The 12,375-nt window shown below is 52.9% G+C and overlaps 4 protein-coding genes across 4 annotated transcripts; 2 read left to right on the top strand and 2 right to left on the bottom strand.

Moving 5' to 3' along the window:
- Positions 1–60: 60 nt before the first annotated feature.
- B0T26DRAFT_644757 (orotate phosphoribosyltransferase-like protein) lies at positions 61–756 on the top strand (the record flags this gene model as incomplete). The annotated part of the gene is made up of 1 exon (XM_060437656.1): positions 61–756. The coding sequence occupies one exon, from the start codon at positions 61–63 to the stop codon at positions 754–756; it is 696 nt and encodes a 231-aa protein (XP_060297014.1).
- Positions 757–1,060: 304 nt separating this feature from the next.
- B0T26DRAFT_752172 (uncharacterized protein) lies at positions 1,061–2,271 on the bottom strand (the record flags this gene model as incomplete). Its single annotated transcript, XM_060445489.1, has 4 exons — positions 1,061–1,105; positions 1,168–1,254; positions 1,307–1,717; positions 1,993–2,271. The coding sequence occupies 4 exons, from the start codon at positions 2,269–2,271 to the stop codon at positions 1,061–1,063; spliced, it is 822 nt and encodes a 273-aa protein (XP_060297015.1).
- A 4,916-nt stretch (positions 2,272–7,187) lies between these two features.
- Positions 7,188–7,721, top strand: B0T26DRAFT_712390 (uncharacterized protein). Its single transcript, XM_060442082.1, has one exon. The coding sequence runs from the start codon at positions 7,318–7,320 to the stop codon at positions 7,600–7,602; it is 285 nt and encodes a 94-aa protein (XP_060297016.1). The 5' UTR covers positions 7,188–7,317; the 3' UTR covers positions 7,603–7,721.
- A 1-nt stretch (position 7,722) lies between these two features.
- Positions 7,723–9,877, bottom strand: B0T26DRAFT_320457 (methyltransferase-domain-containing protein). Its single transcript, XM_060434364.1, has one exon. It carries the CDS (start codon positions 9,679–9,681, stop codon positions 7,843–7,845), a length of 1,839 nt encoding a protein of 612 aa, XP_060297017.1. The 5' UTR covers positions 9,682–9,877; the 3' UTR covers positions 7,723–7,842.
- Between the last annotated feature and the right edge of the window lie 2,498 nt (positions 9,878–12,375).

Raw genomic sequence — 12,375 nt, forward strand, 5'->3', positions numbered from 1 at the left:
AAAAGCAGAAATCTCAGTCTAAGAAGAAAAATAAATCAGCGCAGAATCAATCAGCATACAATGGCAACCCAAACACTGGCGCCTTACAAGGCCGACTTCTTGAACGCCGCAATCCATGGCGGGGTCCTCAAGTTCGGAAGCTTTGAGCTCAAGTCCAAGCGCATCTCGCCTTACTTCTTCAACGCTGGAAATTTCTACGTGGCCGACCTCTTGGAGGCCATTGCCGTTGCCTTCGCCAAGACCATTGACGAGGCCCAGCTGGACTTTGATATCGTCTTCGGGCCCGCGTACAAGGGCATCCCGCTCGCCGCCACCACGACGCTTGAGCTCAAGCGGGTGAGCGCCGAAAAGTACGGCCAAAAGAGCTACTCTTTTGACCGCAAGGAGACCAAGGACCACGGCGAGGGCGGCAACATTGTGGGCGCCCCGCTCAAGGGAAAACAGGTTCTCATTGTCGACGACGTCGTCACGGCCGGCACTGCCAAGCGCGAGGCCATTGAGAAGATCCGGCGTGAGGGCGGCGTGGTTGCGGGCATCGTCGTGGCTCTTGACCGCATGGAGAAGCTTACATCGCCAGATGGAGATGAGACCAAGCCCATGCCCAGTGCCATCGGCGAGCTCAGAAAGGAATATGGCATCCCCATCATTGCCATCCTGACTCTGGACGACATTATTGAGGGCTTGAAGGGGCTTGGTTCGGAAGACGACATCAGAAAGACAGAGGAGTACCGCGTCAAGTATAAGGCGACTGATTAGAGAGAGAGAGAGAGAGAGATGAGCATGGGGGTAACGGATCGACATTTGTATTTAGCAAGGCCATCAGGTTCATGGGAGCTTTTACTGCCCCTGCTACCAAAGATCTAGAAATACTGGGTGATTCTTCTTGTTTGTCTGATTTGAACCCGACATAGAGTCTCCTGGTATGTTCGGAGTCTCTTCCCCCGGCCCAATAGTAATAAGGAACTCTGGACAGGGCACTTTCGGAGTATCGATGTCCCATTTGAGCTGTTCCGGATGGCTAAGGGGCCCAGGTTGCCGTGGCTGGCACTGTACTGGAGTATCAGACCCGCGTGGGCAGTTTTGGTGGTCCAGGTAGGGTAAAGACCTATGAATGTCCGTTAAGTTTTGGAACAAGGTGTGAGAGAAAATGGGAGTGAAGTTGTTCACCATATCATACCAACCACCGCCACCAAACGATGCCTTGCTCTCACCAATATTCTTGAACCCAAACCGCTCATAGTACGAGATCAAGTACTGTATCTTTATCAGCAAACTGTCGGCCTCGAGGATAGAAGCCCGAGCCTACATTTTGGCAGATCAGAGCCACGCGATCAGTCCTGTCCAAGCTGTTCATCCGCTGGATAAACCCCTTCACAATCATTTTGCCAATTCCGCAGCCGTGAAGTTTGGGGGACACGGCCAGCGAGTGCAAAGCGATGGTCTGCCCACACTCTTGGTGACCGACGTCAGCCGATCTACCGCCCCTGGTGCGCCAGTCTTTAGAAACGTCCATGTCATCGTCGCTCACGACTTCGCCACATCCTCTAGTAGCTATGACATGTGCAAGCAGTACGCTCACGGCTCCGTCGGCACGGTCAGTTTCGACCGGCTTGGCGGTGGCTAAGGTCTCGATCCGCCATCCCTTGGCCTGGTCGGGCACAACAGTGCAGAAGACACCGAGGCTTAGCTCAGGGCAGGTTGTGAGTCGATACTCAAACTACAGCCGGGTCAGTGTAATCATTCAACGGCAAATGATATTCCAAGTCAACTTTCGGAGGCCTTGTAGGTGACTTTTAGTGCTCGGGCTCTCTAACAATCGTACATGGGTCTCTGTAATAAGCCCGAAAGCCAGAAACAGACCCTAAACGCCCGGGCCTAGATTGCTGTCTCAGGTCGTCGGGGAGATCTTGCAGGAAGTCCCCGACAAAACCTCCGAAAACAGCACCAGGATACCATCTACTGCGTAGTGATACGCAGGCGAGTGCCACATACCTTTTCTCGAGACGCTCTGTGCGCCGAGTTAGGGAAAGCCGCATTCTCCAGTGCCACGCAAGAGTTGAGGTCCGAGATAGTCAGCGGTCTGATATTTGGCGAAAAGGCAAAAGGGAAGGCCTTCTGGAGACGGGACTCTGGGCTGTCCTTGGCCGCCCGTCTCTTCTGACTGAGCGTCTTCTGTAGCGAAGCAAAATCGCTGTCAATTTCGTCGTTGTCGTCGACTGCCTGCTCGAATTCTTGCGAGTCTTTGGACGCACTTCCGTAGACGTCTTCCATGATCGCAACGATGCCGCTATGCGCGGAGTAAATGCGCAGGAAAGTGGTAGGATGCCACTTCCAAGGAAGAAGGAGCAAGCAGGAGGCCTCGATTCCTGTTATAAAAATAGATTTTCTTATAGTTTTTGGCAGTGAGCTCAAATGAACGCATACACTGGAAAACACAGACTACTCGGTTCAGCAGGAGATCCAGGGATCGACTCTGTGTCTTCACAATGGAAGTTGGGCTTCTGTGAGTTCGTCGGGGGGGAAGTGACGAACGTGGATCAGCTGTGACGCAGGTGGGTCAGAGTTGGCAGGAGTAGGTCAGGTAGGTACGGTGTCTACCTACCACCTCAGGCTATGTTAATGGTTACGGCGCCACAAGTTCCTCGTCGCGTGACCACAAAAGGATGATTGAAGTTCGGATGCTGGTCGATGCCAACCTGGATGGAAATGGGATAGTAGGGCCGGAGGTTGAGTGAAGATGCACTGGTCTCCACTTGATGAGAGGACAAATTGGGACACAGGACAGCGCGGAGATGCGAGTCTGAAAAGACGAAAAGCACTTATTTAGGGCCCCAAGTAAGGTAATGGATGTAATGACGGAAATGCGGAGCTCAATTGCTCTCCCAAAACTCCAACAAGTAGTTGCAACTAACTTGACTACCTTACCTACCTTATCCGGTATGTACTCAGCTGACCAACAGCCCCAAGAGCACCCACGGAAATGAAAATTAAAGGCAAAACGCTCCAACAATGGAACCTACAGTAGAGATCAGCAGTGGTGGCAGCCAGCCAAGCTGTAATCCCTGCGGATCTTTTCTGGATCTGGCGGAACCCTGATGTGTCCAACGAGGTCAGATTTAACTTTGGGCCCAATGACAACCCCGCAGATATCCATATTTCACTGGTGTGGCAGGTCTGCCACTGCATTCTCCTGCCGCGAGACAGGCGATCCAGGGAAACAGTTTATTAGGCGGCGCTGAACCCCGAGATGGAATTACTGCTAATACGGCGGACCTACCTAGATAGTAGTAATTTTGCTGCTCCGCGTGCATTTTTGGACATTAGACGCTTACAGGCAGAGTTCGCCCTGACGTCACGACGCTAAGCCGGCTAGTAGTGTAAGAATTGCCGGGTCGAGAAACAGGCAACTAGGCGACCAAAAGCTGACATTTTGGGTTTGGCTTGTCGTGCTATCATTGGACATGGAGGCTTGAACAGGGCGCCTCCACATGCGGGGCAAACTTGGCGTGTGGAGGAAACCTGGGCAGGGTTGTGCTTTCGCTTTTGGACTTGTATGCCGAGAAAAGTTGTCTATACTTTCGGAAAACGAGCAATTTAGTAATGTAACGTCTTTCGGTCCTCAATACTTGCCAGGTTTATGAAATAAAGTGCGAATACTTGTTCATCAACGAGCCCGCTTAATTATCGAAGTCTGTAGGCAACTTGAGTCCTCGAACCGCGAATCTGGATCCATCCCGCCTGGTTAATAGGGACACTAGACTGAAAGAAGATCATGAAATCAAGCAGGCGCATGGGCACCGAAGGCAGGCTGTACTGTATTATACCACGTCGAAAGACAAATGTGGGGTTTTTGTAGCCCTATGAAAATGATAGGCATTGAAGCTCAACCCCCTATCCAGAGTCTTGCGTCGCCATCAACGTTACAAGATTAGTCCAGCCACTCCTTAGTCGTCGGTTTACATTTCACCTTTTGACAGAAAAATAGGAAGGGTGCAGCACACTCGGTCAAATGATACGCTTGGCCTCGCCGGTTGCAGTGACTGCTGTCTGCAGGATGTTTCCAGGCCTCCCGCGTCCCTGACCGACGTGCGCAGTAATTCGCGGCAGTTAGGGAAGGTTGTTGGGGAATGTCCAAGGCGAACGATGGGAACGAGAATCTCGACGAGCTGCGGCAGAGGGAGGATGCACAGAAATATTTACCCATGGTCAGGATGCGACACATATATATTGGACGCCCCAAACCAGGATTGTATCTTGGGGAACGTCTCCGTGCTGGCATTCTCAAAAGAGAGATTTTCAATGCAGACTGAAGCCTAGTCCCTTAATATTAAAGCTTCCGGTTTGAAGCGGTTCGGCAGCCTCTTGACGCTGTTGCCCACATCCGATGGCATAACCTGGGCATCGGCACAGGGTGAAGGAAGCAGGCCAAGCTCAAGCACGCCTCCGATCTAAGAGGTCTTTTTATGGGGTTTCGTGCCGAATGGTGATTTGCCGTCTCTAAACTTCTCGTGTTCGAAGCTAAACAGCATCCAAAGTGCTACATTACCTACGTATAAGGTACCTTAGGTTATTACCTTGCTTAGTACCTGCTCCCTCTAGGTTGGCTTACACACGGGGTTTGTCGGGCATATCGACCATGTTCTAGCGAGTTCCATTTGTCAGAAATCCGAGCCAATCTGCTGTGCCTTACGATGCCAACAGGTGCACGCAGTTGCTTTTTTTGCATGTGCGGATATTTAAGCCAACTGATCCGTGTTCACCTTTTGCGCCTTATTTGTCGTTCCCCAACAGTGCAAACGTGCAAACAATCGAGACCACCTACTACGAGGTACATAAACTGCGTGTAATTTAGCCTTGTTTAATAGAATACATTGAGTGGGGAAAGCAACGAAACGTGGGACATCAGAACCACCCCGCACTCCCCCAATTCGGTATTTTCCGCCCATTCTCCTGAGGCTAACTGAGCCCAACCCTCCATACCCCTGCACCGTCCAAACGGGCTCCAAAGACTACCTAAATACTAGCGGGGGCGCGGCTCGCTTCGGTTCCCGGAGGCTTCTATCTGCCCCGCGTGCCCCTCGTTGCCTTGGATCCAGCACTGCTACTTTCAATTCCCTGAGCCGCCAGCTAACTCTTCTTCTCCTTTCCAAAGGTGAAACTAAAACCGTACAGCCGCCAGCCGCCTTCTCTCGCTGTGGGATTTCATCAGTTTGGGTTATCTTTTCCCTTCAGTCTAACCCCTGGACAACGCGGATTTTCTCACCTCCTTGTCTAAAGTCGTTTCCCTCTCGATACCCGGCATATCAACAAACAAAACAATAAAACTTCAAAATGCAAGTCTATTACCAACACCTGCCTTCTACTGCCCCGACATCCACCCTTCCCTTTGTCCCTTTTACCATATTACTGACACCTTTCCCCCCTTACAGGCGCATCACGCTAAGCATTACGAACTCGGAGCCCCAGGCCGACGACCAGGACCTGCTGTCGCTCGAAGTCTACCCCGAAATGTCGGTCGATACCCTGCGGAGCTCGGTCCAGGCCGAGACGGGCTACCACCCTAGTGCCCAGCACCTGTATCACAACGGCCAACTCATCATGGACAATACCAAAACACTGGAACAGCTGCAAATTAACGACGGCGATATGATGGCTCTCCACGTGCGCGACATGCGGGGGAGCTCGCACGTCGCCCCGGGAGCTGCCGCCGGCCGGGGGGCACAGCAAGGCAGCGCCGCTGCCAGCGGCTCTAGCCAGCAGCGCGGCGGCAGTCGATCCGAGGCGGAGCGAGACCCCGAACTGATCCGACTTCAGATCCTGGGCGACCCAAACATGAGAGCCGAGCTATCGCAACAGGCACCAGACCTAGCGGCAGTTCTGGAAGATCCCCGGAGGTTCGCCGAGATATTCGCACATAGATACGACAGGGAGCGCAGAGAGCGGGCCGAGCGTGTGCGCCAGATTCAGCTGCTCAACGCAGACCCCTTCGATGTCGAGGCGCAGGCCAAGATTGAGGAGATGATTCGCCAAGAGCGAGTCACGGAAAATCTGCAAAATGCCATGGAGCATAATCCTGAAGGTAAAGTCGAACTTTCCCAGGCATCTTACGAAGCTGATACTAATTCTCTGTTTTTGTTTGTTTCTAGTCTTCGGCCAGGTGCACATGCTCTACCTCGATGTCGAGGTTAATGGATACAAGTTTAAGGCACTAGTGGATTCTGGGGCTCAGACTACCATCATGAGCCCTTCGTGCGCCGAGGCATGTGGAATCATGCGTTTAGTTGACAAGCGCTTTGCCGGCGTCGCGCGCGGCGTCGGCACGGCCAACATCATCGGCCGTGTCCACTCAGCTCAGATCAAGATCGGCTCTCTGTTCTTGCCTTGTAGCTTCACTGTTATGGAGGGTAAAGCAGTCGAGCTCCTGCTCGGTCTCGACATGCTCAAGCGCCATCAAGCCTCTATCGATCTCGCTAAGGACAAGCTGATCATTCAGGGTGTCGAGGTTCCTTTTCTAGGCCCGGCAGACCTTCCCAAGGAGGTCGAGGATGCCTACCAGACAGAGCCGAAGGTTCCGGGCCCTGCTGGGACCGTCATCGGCCAGCGGTCAGGCGCTGTGACGGTGCCGTCCGGATCTGGGGGGGCTGCAGCAGCGCCCCCCGCTAGTGCGCCGGCCGCGGTTGCTGCTGCCGCTCAGCCTGGCCCATCGTCGTCTTCTAGATCTGCCGCTCCAGCTGCTGCTGCCGCTCCAGAGAGGCCACCCTTCCCACGAGAACACATCGAACAGCTCATGGCGCTTGGCGCTTCTGAGGAAAAGGCAATTAGAGCCTTGGATGCAACTGGGGGAAACGTCGAATACGCGGCCAGCCTAATTTTTGAGCAGTAGTAATGACCAATTACCAGGCGGAGGGCGACGTTCCTTCTATTTCTTGGGCAGATCTTTCTCTCTTCACAGCCATGATGAGTTCGGGGAGAGAGGTGTGAGGTTTTAGGTGTGGAATGGTAAATCGGCAATACAGGGAAACAGCACAATGAGGGATGAAGCGCGTGTGCGTAATTTGCAGTAAAGGGCGAAGGGGATACGTTGCTGTTTGTTTATTTATTTATTTGTACGGTGAGCATAGCGCGGTGGACCATTTAACTCCCCTTTTCTTTATCTACGCGGTAGCTTCTACAGTGTCTGTCGCTCTTTTTTTTTATGGTGTTACTCGTCGTCCATCCATTCCTGCTACGATGTCTACTGTTTTTTAATTGGACAAGGAGGGATTTCTTTTACAGTACTCCTATTTTCCCCATCCGCCATAATTGGTGAACCAGGACATGCGTGTGACGAAAGAGGGCGAGGGCTCCTGCGAATATCAGACGGGCTACAAAAATAAGCAAAAAATAAAGGGAGATACAGAACACGATAATTTTTCACAGTATCATCTCACTGTTTTCATTCTGTCGTGGCTTTTGTTTTTCTATTTTAGGTTGGCATTTAGCTCAGCAACAGGCACGGAAGGGATTAGAGAACACGGAATCAAGCGCACAGCTTTTGCTTGGATTTTTATTTTATTTTTCTTGGACTGCCGTGTCACTGTTTCTCAGTGGCGGCTATCTTGAATAGCCTGCAGTTACAGTTACCCTTCATATTACTGTCCATGTGATGTTGGTAAGCTACGTAGATCAGTAGGCAGAGATAATGGGACAGCCTTGGTTATGCCAGGCTGCCAACTTATAATATTAATAACCCCGAGTACTTCCTTGGGGGTAGCATAGTATATAATACGACGAGCCGGTAGGTATGTACAACTATGTATTATATATACCTAGGTATGTGATGGAAGGCAGTGAAATCCACTCTCAGCGCAGCTTGTAGACACAGGGCTTCAGGATGGACACCTCATGTTTACCGCCATCATCCTCCTCATCAATGAACTTTTGCTTCTTGGGCGGCCCCTTGCGGCCTAGCTTGATGCGGTTGACGTCGATGCCGTTGACGTTCACGTCGTTGACCTTCTCTTCCTCAGCGACGGCGTACTTGCCCCTGATGGCCGGCATGGCCTTTACAAATAGCATCTTGACAAACATCCTGTTGCTTAGGTCGGCGGCGCCGTCGCCCAGCTCCTTGTGCAGGGCGAAGCCGCGTTTACGGAGGGCTTCAACAAATGCCGCAATGTCCGTTTCTTGGCGCTGCTTCTCGGCGCCGTCGACGGCTACCTCCAGCTCGGCGGCCTGGGCGGCTTCGGCGGCTTCGTCGCGGCCTTTAGCCGTCTTTTTGCTGCCTGGGGCAGAGAAGGTGAGAGAAGGCGGGAGTGGGCCCGCTGGGGCCTTCTTGCGGTTCCCGACGCTGTGCGCGACTACCTTACCGGGACCACCGGGGCCTTTTCTGTTGTTAGGTGCCGCGAACCGACTCTTGATCTCGGCGACCCATAGCTCGCCCTTCCAGCGCAGGATGCGGTAGGCTTCGTCGATAAAGTCGAGCCAGTTGGTGCCCATGAGGGCCAAGCAGAAGACGGCCACGTCAACGGTGCGGTCGCGCAGCGGCAAGTTAGCGATGTCGGCGGGTGTCACAAGGGGAGAGCCGCCAGTCTGCAAGTCATAGCTAAGAACCTCGAGGTGCAGCTTTTGCTTGACGGGCTCAAGCGCGCGGGCCAGTGCCGCATCACCGCACCCCAGGTCTGCGATGGTGCACTTGCCGCCGGTACGAGGCAGAGGTAGCACCTGGGCGTTCGAGGCCGGGTTTGCAAAGTCGTGCTTCCCTCCTGCGGACCGCGCCACTTTGGCCCGCGCCTTGACATCCCGGATGTAGCTGTCAACTGGGTTCTCGGGCCAGACTTCGACCTGCCGCCGAAACCCTTCGTGGTACTCAGAGAACATCTCGGGCGATTCTTGGAAGAGCTGGAAGGCGTCAACCGACGGCCGTGTGTACAGCGTCTCGTTCAGGTGGCGGAACCGCGCCGAGACCAGCTTCTGCCGCATTGACGCCTGAAGCGGAGTGAGCTTCGGCTCGGCGACAGGAACTAGTGCCGGTGCTGGTGTTGTAGTAGGCTTCCCTTCATTTTTTTCATCCTTGGAGGGCTTTTTGCTGTCTTTGCTTACTGTGGCACCGCTCTCTGATTTGGTTTCTTGCGCCTTAGACCGTGTATCGTCGGTCTTCTGCTTCTTACTTTTCCTGTCATTTTTCTCCTCAACTGGTTCGACCACCTCGGGAACAGCATCGTCAGAATCCTCGATGCCGCCCCACTCCTCATTGTCCGACTGCTGTTGCCCGTCGGCGTCGGCTGGCTTCTCCTCTTCAACGGGGACTTCAGCAGAAGGCTCCTTGTTCTTGTTCTTGTTCTTGTTTTTGTTCTTCTTGTTCTTCTCCTGTTCGGCATCTGCTTGCCCTTGTTGCCTTGGCAACTGGCCATCTTCAATAGGCTCTTCGGCTCCAGGCTGCGGCCCCTCATCGGGGACGGCAACATGTTCGTCGGTCTCGGTCTTCCGGCCGCCTTTCTTCCCCTTTTTAGATCGCACCCTGCCTTTGTGTTCGATTACCTTCTCCCATAGATCGGCAAGGTTAGCTGTCGTCACAGGAGGCTGCGACTGGCCTGGCCTCTTCCGCTTTCTGGCCTGTTGCGGGGCACTGCCGCCGGGTCCCGTTTTCTTCTCGACCATCGGCGCTTCCGCCGCCATGCTCCAGCCTTTGACGGGAAACATGTTGGCGTGGTTGTGGTGACGGGTTATAATTGCCGATTTCTTCCGCTCGGTCTTGAAAGTTACTCAGGCGTACAGCTGTCTAGGAGGTTGTGTGTCGATCAGTCTTGGGGAAGCCCTTTCCCTAATATTGCGATACCCAGAGGAAAAAAAGGGTTTAGTGGGGCGGGCCTCAAGGTCGAGCAGGGGAGCTATGCATGGATGGAAGCAATCTAACCTATCCCGTACATAGTACACCACAAAGCTACAAGACTATGTGGATACCAAATACAGTGTTCATAAATGGCTGAATTTCTGCCCGATTACCTGGGCCTACCTTATTTATCGCGGGGTATCGAGAGTCGGCTCGAGATCTATTGGAATTTACTTCGTCTGGTTGTTCGCGCCTCATCTCATCCCTTTTGCTGGGAGGTTTCCCTTATCTACCTAGTGTATGCACGCCCTAAGATCAGATGGGCGCCACCTACGTAAGGTATTGCATACCTGGGAGTTACCTATCGACGGAGGGTCAGTAATTATCTTCGGTGTCCCGTCTTTTCTTTTTTTTAGTTATCATGATAGGGACGGGAATAAGGAATACTACAGTCCAGCAAGTCTTTGAATGTTCGTACTGAACAAACTGTTTCCTTGTGTGCCGGTCCGCCCAGGGGCCTAGAGAGCTGGCTTCGGCATTTGAACCCCAAATTTGTCCCCGCAGTTGAGACCTTGAGTAGGAGAGTGACAGGACAAACCTCACAACGCTTGAAACATCTTTCCTCGTGTTATCTACTCCGTACATACCTGAGCCCCGACAACCCGGGCCCAGAGACGGAACCCAAGTCACTGTTTTACTCGAATTGCCATGTTGCTTGTTTGCTTGGGACCGTTGCACAGCATTAACACAGCAATGTTACGTCTACCTGCCTACCTAGGTAGGTCTCCTACGGCTCCAACGTAAAACATTTTGAATATGTGCATATGTGCGTGACAGCGGCCTAGTGTCTAGCACAGATGTGTTCTCCGGCTGTCTCACAACGCCAGCCCGGAATTTCATACTAACATATCGAGCGCGGATCGTTTAGAGTAACTAGTCTTGAGGGTCTATGTCTCTCTCTCCGACAATTGAGATCCGGCGACTCCTGCATCGACCTTGGGTTATCGGCCCTTTATTAGGGCTTGTGCGAACTGGACAGGGCGGAGCCCGGTATTCTCCAACTCTTTCGCATCAGCGGTAGCGGTAGCGGTGATATGCACCATACAGAATATATATCGATATTCTTCCCTCTAATAACGTGGAGAGTATTTTTAGGTTGACCGATCTATCTCACAATCAAACGCAAAAAGAAAAGCCCGGTCTCCGGTCTGCAAGGGACGGACCAGCGCTCCCTGCCGCACATTGCGGGCTTGAGGTCACGATATTTCACTTTCCATATATATTATCAGGGGGTTGACAATGGTACAACCACAGTACCTTTGCACCATACTTGGGAGTTCCTTGTTCCAACCTCCTGCAAGTCACGGCGGGGATTGGTCGTGTATCACCTAGATTACTCCAGCACTCCTTTGGCCAGGGATTTGGAGACACAAAAGTGCCCCAGTTGCCTCGTCGAGTCCCGGTCTCGTTGGTCTTTTCAACCGAAGCCAGATTGCCCTCAATTACGGTAGGCATATTAAGTTCAAGACCAAGACGCCCCTGCCCTTTTTGTCTCAACATTCACCTCAGTTCCTTGAGGCAGGATGGACCTGGCGACGGGAAGGAGCTTGAAATTGCAGTTAGAGGGGCACTACGGCCCTCGGCATTTGAAGACGAGGAAGTGGGAAACGGATTGACCAAACGTCGTCCTTCGGGATGTCTATCCCATCCTCCGTTCTGCATCAACGCTACACAGTGGTTGTCGCCGCGACACCCCTGCCTACAGTGATGGCCCCTTGCTTTTGTTGGCCGTTGTGCCCCTCCACATCCTAACACTGGAGGCTGCAGGCTGCAGCTACCGGGCTTCCATGGGTTATGTGCTCAAGGTTCTGTCTGCCAGCCCCCGCGCTCCTGTTCTGGCCACTGAACACCCAGACTCAGTAGGGTTGATACTAGTGTAGCCTAGGGGAGGAGCGGATACGACGGAGCGGGTTTCTAAAATGTTGGTGACGGACCGGGAACATTCATGGATGATACCTCCTGTATACAGTACCTAATTTTCCCACCTAGCGATTGTAGCTAGTACGATGGAGGGTGAATGTCGTATCTAATTGCTAGGCCTACCTTAGCTGGGGAGGAGCCCTCCAGTTCCGATTGGGGGGCTGGCCCAATCACGGCAACCACCTCCTTCCCCCCCAAAAGGCGCTTACACGTCCGCCGATCCACCCTCGCACAACGCCTCTTGTCCACGATCGGCCCGTGGATTGTCGCCGTGTAGGTGGAAGATAATGTTAAGGTAGGTCTTGCATAGTAGCATCTCCACGTCGACCCCCTCGATATCTCATCTACGTAGCCGGACTGCATCGAATATTCGGTACTTCGTCCACCAATTAGTACAAACAATTACTTACCTTACCTACTTTACCTTATTTCCATATACCATACCCCACGTAATTTCAAGCGGCGTCTCGGTCCCCGCTGGGATTGAGGGGATTGAGAGAAGGAACACGGACGCTTCAATTGCTTTCTCTCGGTTTCGCTCGCTCGCTCAATTGATTACGGCTCAGTTTTGGTCTTCATCTTCG

This window comes from Lasiosphaeria miniovina, assembly GCF_030549165.1.
Source record: "Lasiosphaeria miniovina strain SMH2392-1A chromosome Unknown B0T26scaffold_4, whole genome shotgun sequence".
NCBI lineage: Eukaryota > Fungi > Ascomycota > Sordariomycetes > Sordariales > Lasiosphaeriaceae > Lasiosphaeria > Lasiosphaeria miniovina.